At 46.7% G+C, this 25,109-nt stretch overlaps 1 protein-coding gene across 5 annotated transcripts; it reads right to left on the bottom strand.

The window, feature by feature from the left end:
• Positions 1 to 336: 336 nt before the first annotated feature.
• Positions 337 to 25,109, bottom strand: Hsf1 (heat shock transcription factor 1). Of its 5 annotated transcripts, none has more exons than XM_028778898.1 (14): positions 24,757 to 25,109; positions 5,268 to 5,376; positions 4,758 to 4,894; positions 4,386 to 4,510; positions 3,658 to 3,733; positions 3,523 to 3,584; positions 3,304 to 3,400; positions 3,065 to 3,198; positions 2,663 to 2,932; positions 2,138 to 2,221; positions 1,277 to 1,382; positions 1,134 to 1,199; positions 994 to 1,063; positions 337 to 915 (listed from the first exon to the last, which is right to left on the bottom strand). In XM_028778898.1, exons 1-14 carry the CDS (start codon positions 24,871 to 24,873, stop codon positions 710 to 712), a joined length of 1,659 nt encoding a protein of 552 aa, XP_028634731.1. In that variant the 5' UTR covers positions 24,874 to 25,109; the 3' UTR covers positions 337 to 709. The 5 variants fall into 5 exon arrangements, with proteins under 5 accessions (XP_028634731.1, XP_028634732.1, XP_028634733.1 ...); XM_028778899.1 differs by having other exon boundaries at positions 2,663 to 2,917; positions 24,757 to 25,025; XM_028778900.1 differs by lacking the exon at positions 1,134 to 1,199.

The raw sequence follows: 25,109 nt of genomic DNA, 5'->3' as shown, positions 1-25,109 counted from the left end.
AAGACAGCAGGAACAAATTCAGAACCATTCCAGTACCTGGTAGATACAGAGTCTGGCTCTGCCAATATGTCCAGCATGACCATGCAGAACACTCTTGCTGACAACATGGGGCAGATTGTCTTTTTCAGTCACCTAAAGAAAAAGCTGTGAGCAAATACTAGTTCTGTGGCATCAAGGTTGGCCTAGGGAGTATCACAGGTATTTGTATTTTTCCAGAGACATGTAGTGAGTTCTGAACTCCTTGTCTACATCCCCACCTTCCAGACCCCTCAGGGCAGGAGGAAACACAGGAGGCCACAGTAGATCCTGTCTGTTTATCATCTGCCCATCTCTGTGTGTATATGTATGTATATATGTAGATATATTTATTTATTGATTTATTTGTGAAGGGTTAAAGGGGACTCTCATGTAAAAATCCAAAATACAATTTTATGAACACCCTGCAGGGTCAGTCCAAGACTGGCTGTGAAGCTCTGATCAGAGAGTAGACCTGGGGCGGGGTGAAGGCAGAAGGTATGCATCCCTCAGGACCTTCCTCTTGATCCATGGTACTGCCCAGGCCCAAGTTCCATCTGTGCTCCACTGCGGTTGTTGTGGCTTGACCTAGGATCCCCTGGACTGCCCAACTGTTTTGTCTCTCCAGGACTAGCCATGTCCTAGGGATAGGTTGGGGGCCAGGCATTCGCCAGCCTTACAACTCCTGAGACCTCTAGGAGACAGTGGGGTCCTTGGCTTTGTGGGGTTCAGTGCCCGTCAGAAGAGAGATGGTGGGGTCATCCGTGTAGTCATCTCCCTCAGAGAAGTAGGAGCTCTCCCCCAGCTCAAAGAGCACAGGCAGTTCACTGCTCCCTGTGTCCACAGCATCAGGGTCCAGCAGGAACAGAGGCTGAGCCGTGTAGTGCACCAGCTGCTTTCCTGTGGGGAATGGGTCAGGATGGTGGGGGTGGGCAAGTTGGAAGTGAGGGCTGGGAGTAGCACAGAAACTTAGCTTACCTGAGTCGGGGTTACTGTTCTCTGCCTCAGTAGGCCTGGGAGGCTCTTGTGGAGACAGAAGCTCCTGAATCTGTGGGACAGAGAACACAGTGAGGGTTGTTGATGGCCCCCTCTGCCCCCCACCCTGCCCGCCTACGCACGCTGGCCAGGCTGCTGTCCAGGTCAGGCAGGCTCATGTCGGGCATGGTCACCGAGGGGCTGAACAGCTGCAGGAGGAGGGAGGGAAGTCAGGGCTGGCTTGTGGGCAGGATGGAGCAGGGTGGGCAGGGATGACCAGACTCACGTCCAGCAGCGCACTGGTGTCCACACTGAAGCCGTGGCTTGTCAGCATGGTCTGCAGGTTGTCCAGGTTGGAGTCCATGGCATCCAGGTGATCACTTAGCTCGTTCCTGGCCCAGGGCAAGTGGGCAGGTGAACTAGTGCCCCAGGTTCCCACCCAGCCACACTCCTGCTGGAGAAGGGCTCCCCTTTGGTTGCAGCCCCCCAAGCAAGGTCCCTCTGCATAGCCAGCATGGCCTGGGGGGACTGTGTGTGTATATCTCTGGGAAGATGCTGAAAGGACAGGTAGTAAGCTTGCCCTCTATGGCTGCTAAGGGTGGAATATAGCAAGGCCCAGGGGCAGGACATCCTAGGAGGCTTTAGTAGTTACTGAGGCTGGGCCAAGAAGGAGGTGGAGAAAAAGGACAAGGGGTGTTGGCTCTAGAAATGGATAGGAGGGCAGATTTTTCAGGTTTGACAGTCTTGCCACTGCACCCGGAAGAGAGTAAGGAGAGGAAACAGGACTGTGCTTGGCGCGGGTAGACCTCCTTCAGACCAGAAAGCCTTAGGCCATGGACACACCTGAGCCATGGGCAAGGCAGTTAAAATGGCTCTGTAGGTGCCACGGGGCCTACCCTACTCTGACAGGAAGCTCATTGTAGCAGCTTGTACTGGTAGTTGGGGCAGGCAGGAAACTTGTCCCTATTAACAGCCATGGGCTTGTGCAAATGGTAGCCAGTCAGTGGAGATGCAGAGCCTGTGAGACCATCCCCTGGTGCTCTTCGCCAGGCAGGGCAAGTGCTATGCCCAGGTTGGGAACTGGTCCATGGCTGTGGGAGAGGGCCTGGCGGAGTCCTCCTCCCTCCCAAGTGGGGGCAGCGCTAACCCTGGCTGGACTCGGCCATGCAGAAAGGAAGAGGGGCAGGGGAAGAGGCGGGCGACCCCAGACATCTGTGGAGCGCGAGCCAAACTGCAAGATACAAAGACAAGAGCCCCCCCATTGCAGGCGGGGGACGGGGGAGTCTATGCCCACCGTCCTCGCTTACTCAGCTTTTGGGGTGTACCTGAGGGGTGGTGGCCAAGGCTGGGCCTTGGCTCATCATTCCCGATCTCAGGACTAGGGAGAGTGGACAGACCCAAAGATCTTGGGGCTTGCCATAAGAGAGGGTGATGGCAGTAGTAAGGGTGGCCCAGGAGGCAGGGGGCATATCCCATTTCTAGTAATGTGGTTGGTCTCCCTCCCCAGCTTCAACCTCACTCAGGTCTGGGGGAACAGATCCAACCCATCACACCCAGCAAACTGCAGGGATTGTGCCTCGCTAAGACATAGATACCCTGTGTCCAGCCTGAGGAAATCCCATGCTGTTGGGGTTCAGAGGCTATAGGGAGGCAGGGTGGGCATAGCACTCACTTGTCTAGGCAGGCTACGCTGAGGCACTTCTCAGGGGTAGAGGGGGTTGGGAGTGCGGGGGCTTGGGCTCCGGTTGTGTCCATAGGGGCTGTGTTTGAGGCAGCAGGGGTAGGCTCGCTCTCTCGAAGAATGGAGTCAATGAAGGCAGTTGGGGACAAAGGAGTATCCATGGAGGATGGGCGCCCGGGGCTCGCCTCTAGTACCCGAGGGCTGTGAGGTGGGCTGGGGGGCTCTTCCTTAACACGGATCAGGGTGCTGCTGGACAGAGGCCTGGACATGTTAGACAATGACAGACATGTTAGGAGGAGCCTAAGTTAGTCCCACCCATTTCTAACTCTGCCCGAAGTCCATAAAGGCTGACCCACTAAGGTGATAGGAGGGACAAAGGTACTGCAGCCCCACCTCTCATCTATGTTCCTGCCTGGGGAGGCCAAAGGGCTGGTGGGGGCCAGCTCAGTGATATCGGAGATTATGGGTCCAGAGCTGGTGACAGCATCAGAGTAAAGGCTAGAGCTGCTGTAGGCTGGAGATGGAGCCTGCAATTAGAGACAAAGGCCACATGCAAGGCATACCCGTGGTAGCCTGGGCCACCCAGCATCCACTACACACTTACTGGCAGTCCCATGGAGCTTGGTGCTTACTGAGTATGGGCCAGGACCATGGACATGCTCCAGGGAGTACTGTCGACCATACTTGGGCACAGAGTGTGCTGAGCTGCTGTCACTCAACATCAGAGGGCTGCAGGGAAGAGACAGGTCAACTGCCTACACAGACCTTGGTGGTGCCCAGGATATACAGCAAGCAGAGGACACCAAAGCGCAGGGTCAGAGTGGACAGTGTAGACATTCCCAGAGCCTCACATCTTTCTCTTCACCCCCAGGATCCGGTTCGACTGCACCAGTGAGATCAGGAACTGAATGAGCTGTGGGGCAGAAATGATACAGTCACCCTGGCCCAGTCATGCAGGGGACCCACCTACCACCAGCCCTGCCCACCTTGTTGACAACTTTTTGCTGCTGGGCATGCTTCTGCCGAAGGCTGGCCACTTCCCGCCACAGGGCCTCGTTTTCGCTGCAACACATGGCTGGGTCAATTGGGTCACATGAGAAGAGCCAGAGAGCCAGGCTGTTGATGGACAGGGCTGGACCAGATGAGGGCTCACTGCACCACTGATTCCCTAACTCCGCTCTACTTACAGGGCAGGATTCAAGTGTCAACCAGGACTGAGGCAGGACATGGATAGAATCTGATGGTACACCTTAGGATCCTATCCAAAATGGGGGACTTATCACATACTGGCTAGACACACAGGTCAGGACTCTGGGAAAGATCCTAAACTGCGGCTTACCCTCAGTTTGGGGGTAAAAGGCAGCTGTGAACTGTGATGCCGTGTACTGAGTGATAAAGGGGGAGTTGAAGTCACTGTGAACAGAGAACAGTGGGACTGGCCCGAGGACTGTTGGGGTCAGCTCCTGCCAGCCCTGGTTTTCAGGGAGGCACCTGGAAATAGGCTTTGTATGCTCAAATCCTAAAAATGTGAAGCCCAGCAGGGGAGTGAGAAGTGGGTGCATCCCCATTCTGTGTTTGGAGATGTTCAGGACAAGGTTTTGCCATAGAACCAAGGCAGGCTAGGAAGGGGGAAGGAGGTTTGAATGGCTCTGCAGGGTGGGTGGGGTAGGAGACCCAAAGCAACCTGGCCACCCTCCTGAGCCTGGGGACCTACTGCTTCATGGCCAGGAGCTTGGAGTCCATACACTCCTGTTTCCCCTTCATCAGCTGCACATCTGTCAACAGCCTGGTGACACTGTCCTGGCGTATTTTTATGTCCTCACTCTTCAGGGTGGACACCTAAGGGGTGGGGCATACAAGAGTCGAAAGTGGCTCTGGAGTGTGGTAGGCTCCTGTGCTTCACCTAGGCATCCAGGGAATGAGGAGGGTCTGGGAAACACTGGGAAGGGGAAGGGGGTCACAGACCGATGAGCACAGGCTATGCTTTTAGGCTAGTCCTGCAGCACTACTAGATACTGCTCCCAGCCCATAGCCTGCAGGGATATCTGAGGACAGGGAGGGGCTGTACTCAGGGCTGGTGACTCACGCTGGTCACTTTCCTCTTGATGTTCTCAAGGAGCTGTTCCTGGCCACGTAGGAAACAAGGATGCTGGAATTCTGTGTCATCCCTCTCAGGCTTGACCAAGCCACCCTGCTCAATGTGGACTACTTTTCGGAAGCCATCTGTGCATATAGGGGTGGGGAGAGTTCTGTTTGAGGGCCAGGGACCAGAACTTCAACAGCCTAGCCATGGCCTAGGGCAGGCAAGGGGTCTCCTAGAAAACTGTGTGAAATTCTGACTGGTGTCCATTTACCATAGCAAGTTAGTCTTGGTTGGAAAAGACCTTGTCCCCACACAGCTTCTCCCCCTCTTGCAAATGGAAGTGTGGCTATTAGGTTAGGGCCTCATATCCTATACTCTTCCCTGGAGAATTCAGGTTCAAACTTATGAGGACCCTTCCTCAGCCAACCCAGGCCTCCACTTCTTAGCAATATGCTGGGGTCTGTTTCTCCACACCTAGGGAAGCAGGCATACCATCCTGCAAGAGATACTCACACATGTTGAGCTGCCGCACGAAGCTGGCCATGTTGTTGTGCTTGAAGTACTTAGGCAGCACCTCCTTGGCAAACTGGCCCTGGTCAAACACGTGGAAGCTGTTCCCACTCTGTCAGGAGACACATGGGCAGATCATATGTAGCACATGCCATAACATTTCCAGTGTGGCCTGAAGCGTCTCTCCATATGTGGTGGGCATTGCACAGTCTCCTTCCATAGAGGTAGCAGGAGGTGAGCTCAATCTTAGGACTCTCTGGCTGGTATCCAAGCCATGGAACCTAGGTCTGAGCAATGAGGACCATGTAGCCAGAGACAGGATCTAACTCCCTGGCAGTTTTCAGTTGCTAGGTTTAGACTCATAAATTACCCACAGCATTGTGGTCATCGTTAGGGATTGACTAGAATTTAGTCTTAATCAGCAAACTTTCTTTAAGAATAGCTAAGATCAGCTGGAGACATAGTCCAGTGGTTCGAGTGCTTACTGTTCTAATAGAGGACCTGGATTTGTTTCCCCGCACTCATATGTCAACTCACAACTGTCGGTAATTCCAAGTTCTGTCCTTCATGGGCTCTTGCATACATGTGGCACACATATATATGCTCAAGAACAGACAGACATACAGACGACACACACACACAAAGCTCCAAATTGTGGCAGCCAAAACAGGCATGAACTTGTTGCTGCTCTGGAAGACAGTCTTGATCAGAAATATCCCCTTATTTTTCAACCTGATGAAAACCTGAGACTGTTGAATACTGGGGCTGTACTTCTGTACTAGTGCTTCCCTGAACACAGTCCAGAACTACTAGGAGGGGCTGAAGAGCCAAGGCAATTCAGAGGCATTTGATTCTGGAATGGAGAGGCCTGATGGTGGGTAGGGGACAGTATTCTCATGGATATGCAAGACAGATCAACTAAGGAACCGGTGTCTTCATTGGGGTGGGAGAACTATAATACTGACAGGTAAAATAAAAGGATCCCAAGGTGTTGGAATTACCACCAAGGCTGCTTTCTAACATGCAGAGCAATGAAACAGGCTTAAACAGAAACAATAGGCAAGTGGACACAGGAGGAAGAGACTCCTAAGTAGCAGGGAAAGCATGGGTAGGAGTGTGATATCAGTGAGAGGCTGTTTATATAACTGTTTAGTCCCCATTCTTCCCTCAGCCGTAGACCAGTGGCAGCAATAGCACTGAGAACATGGGTGAGAGCACTCAAGGACTTGGTGCTAGAAGACTCTCAAGGTTAGCTTTGCTGGACCTGAGGCTGTCCCAATCCAGAGACATAAAGGAACATATAGAAGAAGATTGTTCTTGGCTGCTGAGATAATGTATAGCACAGGCTAGCCAGAAACCTTAAAAGGTTGTGAATGAGGGATCATTATAGACTCTGAAATATTCCTGGGAATTCAAAGACTATGCACACATTAGAGCTGTGTACATGCTCAGGAAGACCTATGAAGGCCATAAGCTCTCCCTCTGGCACAAATGGGAAGAAGGATAGAAAGTTGGGTTATCACTCCTAGGCTATGTGTTAAAGATGGGAATCTGCATATAAAGATGGGGTCTCTCTAGGCCCCAGGAAAGATGCACATTTACTGGATCCAGCTCTCTAAAGGAAATTTCAGTTTGACTCAGTTAAGTCAGCTGGACAAAGTGTAATGGCTACCAAGAACACAAACACGACATAATTAGTCCAGAGGACTCACCAGAACCAACAATGGCATAATGACGGAAGTGAGAGATGCAGGGACGTTGCACTTTCACAGTAGCCACCACATATCAGCAGAGAGTCAGAACCAATGAGGCATTTAAACAAGAAGCTGCGGCTGGGACTGGTGTGATGGCTCGGCAGGCAACTACTGCCAAGCCTGGTAGCCTGAGTTCAATCCCTGGTACCCAGGTACACGGCAGGAGAGAGCCGACTTCACAAGTTGTCCTCTAACTTCTACACACATGTATGTGTGTATACTCAAACTAGAGTGGAATGACTGTACTGCCTGCAAGGTCCTTCCCTGTCTTGAGTTTGCAGTTGAATTATGAAGTAACCATTTTGAGTCCCCTTTAATTTTTTAAAAGATTAATTAAAAAGAGAAGCTATAGCTTATAATAGGAAAGAAAAGAAAGAGCAACGGATATAGCCCCTATGTTGGACTCCTAAGTATACAGAGTCTAACTTTTAGTATGGCCAAAGACCTGAAGAACTGTATATGAAGGACTAGGTGTAAGGATGATGTCCTACTAATGGAGAATCTCAGGAAAGCAATAAAAAGTGAAAAAGAAACACCAAGTTGATATTCTGGATTTGTAAAGCACAACTCAGGTTAAAAATTCACCTGGGGACTCAAGAAGATGAGAACAGGGAGAAGAGACAACCGAGGCTATGGACTGAAGACAGCCATTGGGAGTGGGCTTTCAAGTTTAAAAAGCCTATTCTAGACCCAGTCTGTCTGTCTGTCTGTCTGTCTGTGTCTGTCTGTCTCTGGATCAGGACATAGCTTTCAATTACTCTAGTACCATGCATGCCACCATTCTCCCTGCTTTGATGATAACAGACTAACTCTCTAAAACTGTATGTAAGCAATCCCCCAATGAAATGTTTTCTCTTGTAAGAGTTGCAGTCCTGGAGTCTCTTCACAGCAATAAAACAGTGACTGAGTGAATACAATGAACTGAACTGAGAAAGACCTGTAAGGCATCATCAGACTTTCAATGCTTAATGGGTATCTCAGAAGATGAGACTGGACAAATGACTATAATTTAGGAAAATTGATCAATAACATACCAAATTTGATGAAAAACATCCAAGAAACTAAATGAACTTCAAACAGAAAAAAACTAAAAGGGATTCATACACGGTCATACACAGTCACTCCATAATCCAACTGCCAAACTCAGGACCAGGGAAGAAGGGCCTTGCAAGCAGCCAACTCACAGCCACATCCGTACAGATGAGCCACTGATTAGCTGCAGGATGAAGATGTCTAATCAGGAATTCATATCCTTGAAGATGGAAGGAAAATCTCATTGGACTGGGACCGTGCAGCTCTGGGATAGTGCTTCCTCTCTAGTAACATACAACAAGTGTGTTTATATCAATTAATGTCCCTGAAATTGTCCCACATGCATTAAGCAAAAAGAGAAACCAATGAAACCACTAGAACCCATTGGATCACTGAGTGTCTTTCACAAACTACAGTCTACTACCCCTGGCACTAACCCCCATATCACATGCTGCACCCTGGAAGATGTGGCTAAATTGTAGGGACCCTTCTCCTTAGTTTTGTCAAGGTTTAAGGATACTTCTGGAAGGATGTGTCTTCTCTATCTATAGGTTGAAGAGATCACATTACTGTTTGGACATGTCTTCCACCTCACAGTGTTCCCAGATAAGAGACCCTAGTTCCAGGGGCAGAGAAGACCAGGTCCAACCACCCTCACCTTAGTTGGCAGGAAGGACAGAAGATGCATAGTCAGAGTGTTCAGCTGCGAAGTATAGTAGCTATAGTCCATAAGGAAGGTGCTCTAGCTCACTTGAGGTCAAACAGTATTGGAAAGCTCAAGCCCCAGTGTGTGCCAACAATACATGAGCTGAGCTCCAGGCCAGTCTACCTAGATGGGAAAAGTAAGCTAAAGAGCCCTTTGGGATTAGAATGTAAGACTAACTCAAATCTGCTTTTGCTCAATGAACCCACTGAAATACCCCAAGAAAAGCAGTCTGACAACTTCACCAATGCTCACGAATTTTACTAGATCTGACTGCCTAATAATCCATGTTCCAGAGCATTACATAAAACAGCAGCAAGACCAGGCAGTAACTGCTCGTGCTTCAATGCTGAATGCGACAACTTCGAGGCAGTGAATGTCATCAAGGAGAAGCAGTCTTTCTGAAGCAGCCTGGCCAAGTCACAAGTAGTAAGCAAGCGAGATAATTTAGTCTGTTGAGTCCCATTATAATACACTAGTGACAGAAAATGCAAGACCAACAAAAACTGAAGTGTGACTCACACATGGTGGACAAGGAGGAACAGCAGAGACTGTCCACGAAGGACAAGACAATAAACTTAACAAAAGATACAATGTTGCTGTAAACATGCTGAAGGGACAGAGAGATGGCTCGCAGTTAAGAGCAGCTGGTTCTGCAAAGGACAAGGTTCAGTCCGGAGCACCTATAGAGCAGCTTACAAGTCTGTATCTCCAGCTCCAGGGGGTCTGGCACCCTCTTCTGGCCTCCATGGGCACCGGGCATGGATGCAGTGCACATATATGTAGGTAAAACACTTACATGTAAAATAATAAATACAGTCAGAGAAACAAGGAAATAATGTTTGAAGCAGCAAAAGAACCATTAAACAGAGCATCACTAATGGTACATGTCCCAAGGGAGATTCTGCTTCAAACCCACCAGAGAATGCTGATCAGTAAGCACAGTACATTTGAGTACAAGGACAACAAAATAAGGAAACTTAAAAAAAAAAAAGAATGAAAGAAAATAAGAAAAAAAAAAAAGAAAGAAAAGCCGGGCGTTGGTGGCGCACGCCTTTAATCTCAGCACTTGGGAGGCAGAGGCAGGCGGATCTCTGAGTTCGAGAGTTTGAGGCTAGCCTAGTCTACAGAGTGAGTTCCAGGACAGCCAGGGCTACACAGGGAAACCCTGTCCAAAAAAAAAAAAAAAAAAAAAAAAAAAAAAAAAAAAAAAAAAAAAAAGGGAACAGGAGATTATGACTGGAAATTACTTTTGAAAAAAAAAAAATTTTCTGCCTATGGATTCTACCAACAGCAAACTTAAGGTACTAAAGAAACTATCCCAGCACTTCGCATGTACAGGCTTGGTTTTCCATTATTAACCATGCAAATCATCATAAAGTATCCATACGGCATTTATGTCATAGTGGTTACTATAAATCACCTGGAATAATTTAAACTACATGGGAAAATATGTGTAGGTTCCATGAAAATACTACTCTAGAACACCAATGGAGGCCTGTATTTGATACTTATTTCACTTAAGCAACTATAAAAGGAGTTATTTTTGTTGTTGTATTTTGTTTTCTTGGGGCAGGGGAAGGAGTTCAAGATAAGGTTTCTCTGTGTAGCCTGGCTGTCCTAGAACTCACTCTGTATGGGGCTGGAGAGATGGCTTAGCGGTTAAGAGCACTGACTGCTCTTCCAGAGGTCCTGAGTTCAAATCCCAGCAACCACATGGTGGCTCACAACCATCCGTAATGAGATTGGATGCCCTCTTCTGGTGTGTCCGAAGACAGCCAGTGACAGTGTACTCATAAATAAAATAAAGTGTACTAAAAAAAAAAAAAAATATTTAAAAAAAAAAAAAAAAAAAAAAAAAAAAAAAAAAAGAAATACTCACTCTGTAGATCAGGCTGGACCTGACCTCACGGAGGTCACGGAGGTCAGGTCCCTATGCTGGGATTAAAGGTGTGCACCACCACCCAGCTAGAAGGATGTATTTCAAGCTTTGAAGTTTTCACGTCAATACATACTGTTCTATCCAGCAAAGCTATCTGGCACAGTGGAAGGAGAAACAGACTGTGAAAAGGAGTTCACAGTCAGGTCAGTAAGATGTACAGAACATACTTCAAGGAACCCTTTAGACTGAAAAGGAGACCACCCATGAGCCAAAGGAGGGGATAAATCATAGTAGAATAGAAGGACAGTTAAGCAAGACAGAAAGGAAAAACCTCAAATACCACAAAGCCAACAAGATGCCAGGCATTAGTATATACCTCAAATAAGTAACTTAATGATATATCTTAGAGCCCCAGAAAAAGAAGGCCAAACCCAAAATCTTTATTTAATCTTAGTGTAGAAATTAGTGAAATGGAGAAAAAAAAATCCAAAAAACCAAACAAAACCAAAAAACTTGAATATAGAGAATAGAAAGAAAAAAAAAAAGAGAGTGTTCTTTGAAAGGATAAGGAAGACAAACCCATTGCTAGGCATGGTGGCACATACTTTTAATCCCAGTACTTGGGTGGGATGCAGAGGCAGGTAGTCTGTCAGTTCAAGGCCAGCCAAGTACATATAGTGAATTTCAAGGACGCCAGGGTTATGTAGAGAAACCCTGTCTATACAAAATAAAATAAAACAAAACAAACAAAAAGATTGACAAATCTCTGACCAAACTAGCTAAAAGGAAAAGATGGATCATCATTTTGAGACATATATCACCCATCTGAATTAAATCAAGATAAGTAATTTAGATCTATAACAAAAAGTGAAATTCAAGCAGTAATTAAACTTCCAAAAGACACAGCATGTTCAGGTCTCTCTCTCTCTCTTTTTTTTTTTTAAGATTTATTTATTTTATGTATGTGACTACACTGTAGCTGTCTTCAGACACACCAGAAGAGGGCATCAGGCTGGGCGGTGGTGGCGCACGCCTTTAATCCCAGCGCTTGGGAGGCGGAGGCAGGCGGATTTCCAAGTTCGAGAGTTCGAGGCTAGCCTGGTCTACAGAGTGAGTTCCAGGACAGCCAGGGCTACACAGAGAAACCCTGTTTCGAAAAACCAAACCAAACCAAACCAAACCAAATCAAACAAACAAACAAAAAAAACAAAAATAAAACCAAAAACAGAAGAGGGCATCAGATCCCATTACAGATGGTTGTGAGCCACCATGTAGTTGCTGAGAATTGAACTCAGGACCTCTGGAAGAGCAGTCAGTGCTCTTAGCCACTGAGCCATCTCTCCAGCCTGAATGTCCAGGTTTTGATGGGTTTATTGGTACATTTTACCAGATCTACAAAGAACTGACACCAAAGCTTTTCAGACTATTCTAGAAAACATCAAAGGAAGGAGCACCACCCAACTACACTTTTCTCTTAATGATGCAGATCTCTGTTTGAGTATGTGCACATGAGTACACATGGAGGCTAGAGATATTGGATCCCTCTCGAGCTAGAGTTATGGGCAGTTATGAGCTGTGTGATGTGCGTGCTGGGACTGAACTTGGATCCCCTGTAAGAGGAGTACACAGTCTAAGGTTTAGCCACTGAGGTGTTTCTCCAGCCCTAACCAAACTCTTGTTAGTAAAGTATTACCCGGATACCCAAAGCAGATAAAAGCACAGATAAAGCCAAGTGCCTTTAATCTCAGCACCTGAGAGGCAGAGGCAGCAGATCTCTGTGAGTTCCAGACAGGGCTACACAGAGAAACCCAGCCTTGAAAGCAAACAAACAAACAAACAAACAAACAAAGAAACTACCTTCAACAAAGAGACTGGATACAAGATTAGCTAAAAAACAAACCAAAACAGTAGCCCTCCTATATACAAATGGCAAACAGACTAAGAAAGAAGTCAGGAAAACAACACCCTTCCCAGGAGCCACAAAAAAAAAAAAAAAAAAAAAATGTTGAGATAACCCTAACCAACCAAGTGAAAGACTTGTATAACAAAAACTTTAAGTCTTTAAAGAAAGAAATTGATTGAAGGAAATATCATGGAAAAAGATCTTCTATGCGCATGGATCAGTAGAATTAACATAGTAAAAATGGCCATCCTACTAAAAGCAATTTACAGATTCAATACAATCCCCATCAAAATTCCAACACAATTCTTTACAGGCCTTGAAAGGACAATTCTCAATTTCCTATGGAAAAACAAACAAAAAAAAAAACAAAAAACCCCAGGATAGCTAAAACAATCCTGAACAATAAAAGAACTTCCATTCCTAACCTTAAGCTGTACTACAGAATAGTAATAAACACTGTATAGTATTGGTATAGAAATAGACATGTTGATCAGTGGAATCGAATCAAAGACCCTGAAATAAAACCACACACCTATGGACACTTGATTTTTGATAGACGGACAATGGAAAAAAGAGAGCATCTTCAGCAAATGGTGCTGGTCTAACTGGATGCCCACATGTAGAAGATTGCTAATAGATCCTTATCTATCACCCTGCACAAAACTCAAGTCCAAGTGGATCAAGAACCTCAACATAAAACTGGATACACTAAATCTGATAGAACAGAAGCAGGAGAATAGCCTTGAACTCACTGGTACAGGAGACAACTTCCTGAACAGAACACTAGTGGCTCAGGCTCTAAGATCTATTGATAAATGGGACCTCATGAAACTGAAAAGCTTCTGTAAGGCAAAGGACAAAACGCAGCCTACAGATTGGGAAAGGATCTTAACCAACCCTACATCTAACTCTACAGAGAGCTAATATCCAAAATTTATAAAGAACTCAAGAAGTTAGACACCAACAACACAAATAACCCAATTAAAAAATGGGGTACAGAGCTAAACAGAATTCTCAACAAAGGAATCTCAAATGGTCGAGAAGCACTCAAAGAAATGTTCAAAGTCCTCAGTTCATCAGGGAAATGTAAATCAAAACAATTCCATTTTACACCAGTCAGAATGGCTAAGATCAAAAACTCAAATGATAGCACATGCTGGCAAGGATGTGGAGCAAGGGGAACACTCCTCCACTGCTGGTAGAGTACAAACTTGTACAAATACTTTGGAAATCAACTTAGTGGTTTCTCTGAAAACTGGGAATAGTTCTACTTCAAGACCCATCTATACCATTCCTGGGCATATACCCAAAAGATACCATACCACCCAACAGGGACAACTTGCTCAACTATGTTCATAGCAGCTTTATTCATAAAAGCCAGAATCTGGAAACAATCTAGATGTCCCTCAACTGAAGAATGGATAAAGAAAATGTGGTCTATTTATATAATGGAATATTATGTAGCTGTTAGAAAAAAATGACATCATCAAATTTGCAGGCAATGGATGAAACTAGAAAAAAAAAATTCTGAGCAAAGCAATCCAGACCCAGAAAGACTCACTCACAAGTGGGTATTAGCTGTTAAGGATAATCACAATAGAATCCAGAGACCCAGGGAGACTAAGTAACTAGGAGGGCTCAAGGGGCACACCTGAGTCTCCCTGGGAGGTGGAGATAGATTTGTAGGTGGACTAGGGGAGTGTGTGCATAAGAGGAGGAGTCAGATTGGGGAAAGAGGGTCTGAAGAAGAGATGACTGTACTCTGGGAGGTTTAGGGCATTGTGGAAACACAGCAGTTAAAACTTCTTGGCACTAATGATGCTGACCCTAGCAAGGACTCCTAGCAATGGAGGACATGGAGCCAGATGTAGTGGTTTGAATATGCTTGGTGTATTAAGGGAGTGGCATTAGTAGAAGGTGTGGCCTTGTTAGAGGAAGTGAAGTGTGTCACTGAGGGGATAGGCTTTGAGACCCTCCTAGCTGCCTGGAAGCCAGTCCTCTAGATACCTTCATAACAAGAGGTAGAACTCTCAGTTCCTCCAGCGCCATACCTGCCTGGATACCACCATAATGGTAATGGATTGAACCTCTGACCCTGTAAGTCAGCCCCAATGAACTGTTGTCCTTCATAAGAGTGGCCATGGTCATGGTGTCTGTTACAGCAATGACACCCTAAGACACCAGGTAAGCCTGCCAGTTTTGGTGCTGTGACGCCTGTCCTGCTTGCAAGATGTGCTGGGGCTCAAAGCACATGGGAGTGGCCAACCAATGACTGATCTAACTTGAGATCCAAACCATGAAAGGGAGCCCATGCCTGACACTGGCCATGACTTACCAAAAAAAAAAAAAAAAAAGTCAATGAAATTATTCCTAATGATATTCTGCTCAATCACCATCAGAGAGGCTTTGCCAGGCAGCTGATAGATGCTAACATTAGATGGCGCTTGAGCAAGTCCTTGGAAGAGAAGGAAGAACTCTAGGGGTCACAGAGGTCAAGGACACCAGAACACAGCCCACAGAATCAACAAAGAAAAAGGCCGGAAGGTGCTCACACAGACTGAAGGGGCATCACAGAGCCTGCATGGGTCTGCACTGTAAACACGCTGTGGTTCTTTAGCTTGGGTTTTTGCGTGACTTCTAATAGTGGGAACAGGAGTGTCTGTCTTTGCCTTTTCCTAGGACCCTCTTCCTCCCACTGGGTTGCCTCACTGAGCCTTCATTTGTGGGTTTGTGCCTAGTCTTACTGTGACCATGCTATGTTGTGTTCAGATGATACTACTGGGAGGCTTGCTCTTTTCTGAAAGGAAATGGAGGAACAGTAGATCTGGGGGAGAAGGGAGGTGGGGGAGACTAGGAGGAGTGGAAGGAGGGGAGGCTGAGATTGAAATTATTGTGTAAAAATAAGTAAAAAAAAAAAAAGCACAAATTAAGAAAAAAAAATTGAGCCAGGGAGTGGTAGTATATGCCTTTAGTCCCAGCACTTGGGAGTTCAAGGCCAGCCTGGTCTACAGAGTGAGTTCCAGGACATCCAGGGCTGCTACACAGAGAAAACCTGCCTTGAACCCTTCCGTCCCTCAAAATAATTACAGACTGATTTCAGTGATGAATATAGATGCAAAAATTCTTGTGAACTGAATTTAAGAACACATTTAAAAGATCATTCGCCATAAGCAAGTTGGCTGTACTTTAGGTAAAGACTTCTTGAGGAGGAAGCCAGTGGCTTAGGATATAAGGCTAATAACTGACTAGTAGTACCTCATGAAATTTCAGAGGTTTTAAATAGCAAAGGAAACTGTTAAATGAGTAAAGAAGCAGCTTTCAGAACTGGGAAAAACTCTTTGCTAGCTATACATCTGACAAATAAGTCTGTGAGATGACACAGTGAGACCCTACCTCAAAGAAACCAGCAAACAAAACACCCACCCTGAAACCACCACCACCCCCCAAAACAAAATCAAAGCTGGGGGTGGTGGGGGTAGGGCATGCCCTCAGGAGATAGCTGCAGGCAGATATCTGAGTTTGAAGCAGCACATAACCACCTGTAACTCCAGCAGAGCATCAGATGCCTTCGACCTCCATGGGCACCTGCACATAAACTCGTGCAGGCGCACGTACATACACAAAATAAATAATCTTTTTTTTTTTTAAAGAAAAGAAAATAGGGAAAAATGGGAGCACTGGGCACAATGCAGGTGACAACTGCTAGTGACAACGCTTTCATTGTAGAGACAGTCTGGTAATACCATCCCAGTCAAGTGGTGGTAGCACACCCCTTTAATCCCACCACTCAGGAAGCAGAGGCAGGTGGATTTCTTTGAGTTCAAGGTGAGCCTAGTCTACAGAGTTAGGTCCAGGGCAGCCAGGGCTACATACAGAAACTGTGTTGAAAAACCAAAAAACAGAACACAGCAAACAACAAATAACCCAAAACATCTTTATTGTTGAATATACCACACACTTTGGTTACAAGACAGAGAGAAATCAAGTTGGAGCTCATCTAGAAATGTACTCCAGCTAGCAAGCTTTCATGCCTCCTTTATGAAAGCTGCTTAGAAGGACCCCATATTCTACAGTGCTGACTTGCTGCTGAGCAAGACTTGTCCCGTGGTACAACAGTGACATGAATGTGTAGCAGTAAGCAACCCTGCTGAGCTGGAAGCCTACTCAAGTTTATGCCTGACACTGTAAACCTGCTCAAAGTCCATGACTGGGAACTTGAGTCCCTGGGGGAATCTACAACTGATGATGGCAAACTGGACATGTTGTCAAATGGTCTTCTAAATATTTATATCCATACATTAGTGCTATTCTCAACCTTTGCTTAAAAAAAAAATCTAGGCCGGGTGGTGGTGGCGCACGCCTTTAATCCCAGCACTTGGGAGGCAGAGGCAGGCGGATTTCTGAGTTCGAGGCCAGCCTGGTCTACAGAGTGAGTTCCAGGACAGCCCGGGCTATACAGAGAAACCCTGTCTCGAAAAACCAAAAAAAAAAAAAAAAAAAAAAAATCTATTTTTGCAATGGGCAGTAGTTAAGGTAGACTCAATGAATGACTGTTCAGTGCCCAGGCCTAAAAGGGACATCTAGACCACTCTACTCCACACCAAGGCTCAGGGAATGTCACTGATGAAAGAGCTGAAAAGAATGTACAAATGGGCAGATGGGACAGGGCTTGGCCATGGCACTGATGAACACATGGCAGCTGTTGCTGGCCTGTAATCAGCAGGACTGCTGACTTTCCAGCACAGACGGGGAAGGGGCACAGGATGCACTATTAAGGCTGATGAGCTACTGCTTGGTAGTGGCTGCTGGGGGAGGAGGAGAGGGCAGAGTCATTGTTCTTAAGGGGCGTAATCAATGGTAAATTACCCATATTCCAATAATACCTCACACCCGTGCACGTACAAACACGACTAATTGAACTCAGTGGGTTTTAATGGAAAAAATAAATGAAAGAAGGAAAGAAAAGATTTGTGCAATGGTATAATAGTGGGAAGAAGGGTTGCAGAGGGAGTAGGAGAGGAGAAGAGAGGAATAAGGGATTAAAAAAAAAGGGGGGGGGGAGAGAGAGATACATTCCAGCCCTAACCTCCATACCTCAGAATGTAACTATCTGTAAATAGGGTTGCTGCAGATGTGATGTCAGAGTGGAAAACAATGGATCCTTAATTTGAATGGACTAATGTTCTTACAAGAAGAAAGCCAAATAAAGTTAGTCACTCAGGGAGAATGCCAAGCAATGACAAAGACAGACTGGAGTCATGCAGCTATAAACCAAGGAATAACCACGGAATAACAGCAACCACCACAAGTGGGAATCGCAAGGAAGGGCGTCGTCCACAGGCTCTCTCTGGACTAAAACGGAAATGCTCTCTGGGTGGCATTTACTGTCCGACCTCAAGACTCAGAACACAACCTATTCCACGTTAGGATGGAGCTCTTACCTGCTCACAGTGGCTGCCAAAGACTTGTGTTTTCTGATACTATTAAAAATATTTCAACTAAAAGACAAAAAAAGATTATGTGCATGTGTGCATGCCTGAAGAGGCCAGAAGAGGGTATCAGATCCCCTGGAGTAGAGAGTGGCAGGTAGTTGTCAGCTGCCCTGTCATGGGTACTGGAATTGAACCCTCTGTAAGATCAGGAAGCATTTAACTGCCGAGCCTTCTCTTTACCCCTACCACAGTTCAATAAGTCATCGTTCATATGTAGATATACAATTCACTTCTGTGTACTGACCCTGGGTTGTGTGATCTCACAAACCTGTGTAGGTTCTTTAGGATTTCCTAAGTAAATTATCCTGTGATCTTTGAACAGTCAGTCTTACTTCTTCCTGATTTGTTTTTATTAAGGTTTATATGTGGGCTTTCCTCAGTTTTTATCTACTTTCTAATGCCTGAGTGCTGCTCAATGGTTTTAACTCCTTAATAGCTATTATGATTTTCTAGGGCTAGCTGGTGAAGTTGTGATGAAGCTAATGTTTATCTCTGAACCTCAGTGGCTTAAGGGTCCTCTTTTGCTGACCATAAGCAGTTTTCGGAAGGGGGTGTTACAACTTATAGTTGTATAATGAAAATCTGTCAGTGGAACTAAGGGAGCCATGACCAGGCAGAAGTGGTTGTCTAACGCAGCTAGTAAATTCAAATACAGTTGTCAGTAAACAGTCTGTGATCTTATTTCCAGTCTGTGATCTTATTTTCTACAGACCAACAACTGGAAATAGATATAGAATTCTGTCTCAATACATTTTATTCAGAGCCAACCTGAAACTATGCATATTTTCTCAAAGGTTCCATGATTCCAGAAGCCTAACGGCCATGGTGTTCCATGAAGTATGCCACCTGCTCTCTGAGTATTTGCCACTCACAGTCCTTGCCACTTTAGTTTCTCTGTATCTCCACAGAAGAGGCTGATGATGTATTTGCTCCCTCACTTGCGCTTAGCTGCTTGGCCATTTTCTGGGTCCCATTTTCTGGGCTTTAAGAGCAGCAAGCTAGAGAATTGAAACAAGTGTCAGAACCAGCACATTCCTTCTCATGCCCAGCCACCAGCAACTCCAACCTCCACTACCACCACACACGCACGGCCCAGTCAACTTTGTTTATCACGAGGTGTAGAACGTTGGAATTGGGAGCCTGGCAGTACTTGTAGGCACCAAGTTCAGGGGCTGAGTATTCAGGGACTAAGTACCTCTTTTCTAACAGTCTATGAGGCTAGCCTCCTCCTCCTGCTACAACTTGAAGAAAGTCTGCTGCCAGAGGCAGGTGCTAGCCTAGTCATTATGATCCAAAGAGAGCTGTTTCTTCCCTCTAGACTAGTACATCCATAGCCCAGACACTCTGGCTTTCCCTGTACACATACCTACTCTTCCCTAAATGATCTAACCCCAGGCTGGATGCACTTTCAGTTAAGAACTGTGTTCTAGCATGTCTGCAGTCCTCTAGCAAGCAAACTAGAACACAGAGTATCTGTTCTTCCAAGGAGGCCTGCAATGACCTCTGGCTCCTGGATCTCTCTGTATCCCTACCTCCTTCCTCTACCCGGCAGGAAGAAGTACACAGGTCAGATCACAGAGCCCATCAGTATACAGATCTCTGCTGGTCCTTTTCTCTGTGGAAAGGTAAGGAGGGCCCCTCAGGTACAAATCCAAAATGACATTCTAAAAAAAAGCAAGTGACTAGGGAAGACTGGGGTACAAGCCTGCAATCCTAGCTACTTGAGAGACTGAGACAGGAGGATTACAAATTCAATGTTAGTTTGGTCAATCAGTGAGACCCTGCTTTAAAAAGGTACAAGGAGGGCTGGTGAGATGGCTCTATGCACAAAGGCACTTGCCACCAAGCCTAAAGAGTTGAGTTTGATCCCTGAAACTCATATGGTGGTGGAAGAGAACGGATTCCCTAAAGTTGTCATTTGACATCTGCCTGTACATTGTGCCACAGGAATGGCACACACACACACACACACACACACACAATGCTGAAGAGAGAGCTCAGTGAATAGTTAGTAAAGTGCCTGCATAACTCTAGCACCCAATCAGCAGTCAGAGCACTTATTTTTGCAGAAGACCCAGTTCAGTCCCAGATATACTTGGTGGCTAACAATTGTCTGTATTACAGCTCCATAGACCCTGATAACCTCTTCTGGCCTCCACAGTTACTATGTGCTAGCAAAATACCCATACACATAAAATAATATGGGGGGGGTGGGGTGGCGGCAGTCCTTTTTGTGTAGCCCTGGCTGCCCTGGAACTCATTATGTAGACCAGGCTGGCCTCAAACTCACAGAGATCTACCTGCCTCCCAAATACTGGGATCAAAGGCATGAACCATCATGCCCAGCAATAAACCTTGAAATGAAAGACAAGGGCCAGGCATGGTACATATCTTTAATACCAGCAGTTGGGAGGCAGAGGTAGGAGGATCTCTTTCAGTCTGAGGTCAGCTTGGTCTACATGCATTCCAGAGCAGGGCTACACAGAGAGACCCTGTTTCAAAACCAAACCCAAACCAAAAACAAATCAGAAAAAGAATTAATTAGCACATACACAAATGGTGGCACAGTGGTGAGTACATGTAATCCCAGCACTGATGAGGCAGAGGCAGGAGCCCTGGAGCCCCTGGCTAGCCAGCCTATTACAATCAGTGAGCTCTCTTGTCCAGTGAAAAACCCTGCCTCAGAAAACAAGGTGGAGGGACTGGCGAGCAGACTACCTTACTGGCTACTTTTCCAGAGGACCTGGGTTTGATTGCCAGCACCTGTATGGCAGCTCACAATCACCTGTAACTGGCCTCTGCAGAGACCAGGTATATATACATGTTATACAGAAGTACACGCAAGCAAAACACATATATACATAAAATAAAAATATATATACATACATACACACACAAACCCAAGGTGGAGTAGCGATAATACTTGACATGTACACCACACACACTAGATAGGCAGACAGACTGACAGACAGACACACACACACATACACACAGTACCTGATGGATTTTTTTTTTTTTTTTTAGCTCTAAGCCAAACCTTTTGGCCTTAGTTTTCCTCCATACTAGAAGTACTAGATGAAGAGTGTTGTGCAACACACTGCCTGACTGTTATTGCTGGAAGCACGAGAGCCTCCAGAACCTGCAGCACACACCACAACTTACCTCTGCTATACATGACCTCTGACATTTTGAGTCTGCTGCCAGGTATGTAAGGGTGAGGTTACTGGACTTGTTAGTTCCTGCTGTCCATTTGAGAATGAGCTCATCCGGCTGTCAGAGCTTGGATAACGGGAGTGGCCCTGCTTGTGCTAGGAGTTCTGGATATCAACCATGGCTGAGACGCTGCTTGAAAATGCTTCATGTGATCCCATGAAGAATACTGAGGTGGATGGGCGCCCTGCCCCTGTATTACTGTACGAACTACTTGGTCACCAATAGCCTACCCTGGGACCCAGCTCCTGCACAGTGGCTGTCTGAGTGAGCACTGGTATTCAAGAGACCTTGCTGAGTGGTTCCAATTTATTCAATTACAGGGTTCCCCCAGATGCTCAACCTATAGTCATTGCTGTTCTCAAAGAGAACTACATCATTAGGCTAGGATTAGGGTGAGACCAGAGAGGCACCTAGTAACAAAATTCAAGAAGATCCTTCATTGTAAAGGCTATCAAAAAGCAGGAGATGTCTTAAAAATGAGACTTCATTCCATTTTTTAAAACTCCCTGAATATTTAAGGCTTCCATTTCCACTCTGGCTCATTCTCCACTAGCCCTAGCACTTATTTGGCACAAATCATGTGGCCTTCTTCCTGCTTCTCAAGCCCCTCAGGTAGCTCCTGGGGCTAGCACACCAAAGTCAGCACAAAGGGCAAATGGGGCCTAGTCTAGATCTCTTTAGACCTAGTAGGACAACAGTGCTTGGGTTGGTTAGTAGGATAAAAACACATTCAGGAGATGAAGAGATGGTTAAGTAGGAAAGAGAGCTTGCCGCACAAGCATGAATTTGGATTTTCTAGTACTCATGCAAAGCTGGGTGTGGCTGTGTGCGCCAGCAGGGCCAGCACTGGGTGGAGTAGACAGGATTGTTGGGGTTTGCTGACCAGCCAGTCTAGCTGACAAAAGGCAAGTTCTAGGTTCAGTGAGAGACACTGTCTTAGGGGAACAAGGCAGAGGAATAGAGAAGATACTGGATGTTCCTCTCTGGACTTTATACACCACGGATTTATACACAGACGCACATATACATTTACCTTCTAAAAACTAGAAGAAAATAAAATAAAAAATAAACACAAACCACCACCATCTGTACTCTCTCAAGTTAGACAAACTTATTTCTCATGTTTCTTTTTAATATTTCTAAAACAGGACAAAATGATCTTACAAAATTGTGATAAAGTTAAACATAGGTTCTAAGCTTTTGCTTTTTTGTTTAGGCTTTGTTCCCCATTTCAAAATTCACTGAAGTGGCTCTGCCAACAATCCTAGCAAAAGTCTTACTCAGGGAACACAGGAACCACAGCACAAAGGAGAGAAAGCTAGGGTTGAGAAATGACCCTATGGATTAATTGTTTCCCAAGTATTCGGCCCTACTTGTTGCATCTCTGGGTGCTGGATCTGGAGGCAATTTTGGTACAAGGTGAAGAGAAGCCTACTGAGCGAGGACCATCCACATCTGCGTTTAATGCTTGCATGGATCTTACTGGGATCCTAAATCTATCTGGTCAAAGGTGTGTTGACCCCCAGGATTTGTCTGGGGAAACCCCTGCATCTCCTAAGGCCCTTGTTCTTGTGGAGCATCTGTAACTGAAGGAGGGCCAGCGATAGGGACTGGGATGCCACAGAACTGGAGAAAGGCAGAGATCTAGTCTGTCTCCATGTAGTAGGAATGAGAAGCCAGACCTAGAAAAGCTCAGGTAAAGATTTCTGGGGCTTGACAGGCTCCCTGTTCCCTTAAGGAGGAGGATATGTCTGAGAAGGGTAAGACAATTTTTATCTGGAAGCCACTCAGAATAAGAATGTGGACCCCAGACCTTCTGCAGTGGAATGATGCTAAGAGGCTACCAAGACAATGTAAGTGCCCCACAGGACATGGGCCAGGGGCATTGACAATGTAAGTGACCCACAGGACATGGGTCAGGGGCATTGACAATGTAAGTGACCCACAGGACATGGGTCAGGGGTGTTATTTCCCATCCATGGTCCAGACAGCCAGATCCAAGAGGCTCTGCTGTCTTTGTGTGGGCCAGACAAGGATTTTCTTTCTCCATTCCATGCCAGAGCTTGGTTTCTAAATTTCTATACTCGTGGTCATGCCAGCTCCCACTGACTGCCGTTATACCAGCTAGAGTCCACTGCTGCTCTGTACAGACTACTTCCAACATGCTAACAAGGCTTACAGGTGACATGCAGCTGTGTGGCTGAAGGGAGGTCACAAGGCAGATCAAATCCATCTTCACACTGAGAGGCCCTCATCAGAACATCCTGTCCTAGAAGAATGTTCATTGACACCTCACCCACATTTGGACCAATCTATAAGCAGAAACAGCAGGCACATTACCAGACAGGATGGATCTTCCTAATAGGATTAAGCTCAGACTATTTGAGAGGATATCTGGTATTCCTACTGGATCTAGGTAAGAAAGTTCTCTTTCAGTCAAAGAAAACAGAGGGGGAAAGATACAACTGTAAGGTCGTATTCTCTGCCCAGGAGTATGAAGTCCAGGAGAGGTTGTGAACTGAAGATGGCATTCAGGAAAACATGCTGCCCCTTTCTAGGACTATGGTGAGAGAGGCCCACACATAGCCCATGGGCTAATCACAAAGAATGTCTACTGAAAAGTGAAGTCCTGGGCTTTCTCGTCTTCTCTTTATTCCCAAGCACTCTTTGGGCAGAGCAGAGTTTAAACAAACAAGCAACCGAGAGGCAGAAGCCTGGCCTCTACTTGCTACCCAGGCTTGTCTCCATTCTTGCCAGCTTAAGAAACTAGTGTGAGGGGGCAGTGCTCAGCAGAGCTGGAGAGGCCTGCCAGATTTGGCTTGCAGGAGGTCAAGTAGGTGGCACCTTGCTGCCTCCATCCCTCCAAAGGCTCCCTCTGGATCAGGACGGCCTGTCTTTAGGTCACCACCATTTGCTAGCTCTGCGCTCTGGCCCTCAGAACCCATATGTGACCAGCAGATTCTACTTTCCAACTAGAGACACAAACGCGGAACCGCCTCTGCAAGCAAGCTAGAGATGCAGGACCAGCAGGGTCTGCGGTGTACACAGCCCGCTGCCAGGCAACAGAACAGGGTCCAACACCGCCCTTTGAGGGCCGGGCAAAACCGTTCTGGCGTCTGGAGACTATCAGGGATGAACTTAGGCTTCACATCCTCCTACTCTCGCTCTTATTCCATGCATCGTTAGGCCTTCCACTTACTCTGAATGATTGCCTAAAAGCAGAAAGGCAGACGGACTCTGGGAACTATTTCTCTGTGAGCAAAGACCCTGAACTGGAAGCCCCGTCCTAATCGACCCAGTGAAATGTAGGATTTTGGGTCTCGGCCTACTCTCCGCGAGTGGCTCTGGGGGCGGGGCGCACTTCCTCCCCAGACAGCGGCGTTCTCCCTCAAGGATGCCAGGATGGCTGAACCTGGGTAAGCCCTACTACTCGCAGGCCGCTTCTCCTCAGCAGGTCCCCTCCCGCAACAGGACCCTCCCTTGAAGTCCGCTCCGGCCCATGCCAGCTCCTACCGGGCTCCAGCAGATGAGCGCGTCTGTGTCCGGGTCGCTCACGAGGGTCCACAGCTTGGTTAGGAAGGCCGGGACGTTGCTGGGCCCCGCTGCACCGGGAACCACAGCCAGATCCATCTCGGACGAAGCAGACAGAGGCTGGGGTGGCGTTGTAGAAGAGTGGCTGAAGACTGAGCTAGTGTCGTCGCTGCCCCTGCTGTCCGGGCCGCTCCGCCACCCGCTGCGCACACTCAGCAAGGCCTCGCATGGCCGCAGCCATCTTGCGACCGGCGCGCTCTCGCTAGGGCCGGACCTGTATTCCCTGTGCGCAGGCGCCGTGATCTTCCCTGCCTACTTTACAGGCCCTGCCCTTG

This window comes from Grammomys surdaster, unplaced genomic scaffold, assembly GCF_004785775.1.
Source record: "Grammomys surdaster isolate TR1022 unplaced genomic scaffold, NIH_TR_1.0 342, whole genome shotgun sequence".
NCBI classification, from domain to species: Eukaryota; Metazoa; Chordata; class Mammalia; order Rodentia; family Muridae; genus Grammomys; species Grammomys surdaster.
This window is presented reverse-complemented; position numbering and strand designations above follow the sequence as displayed.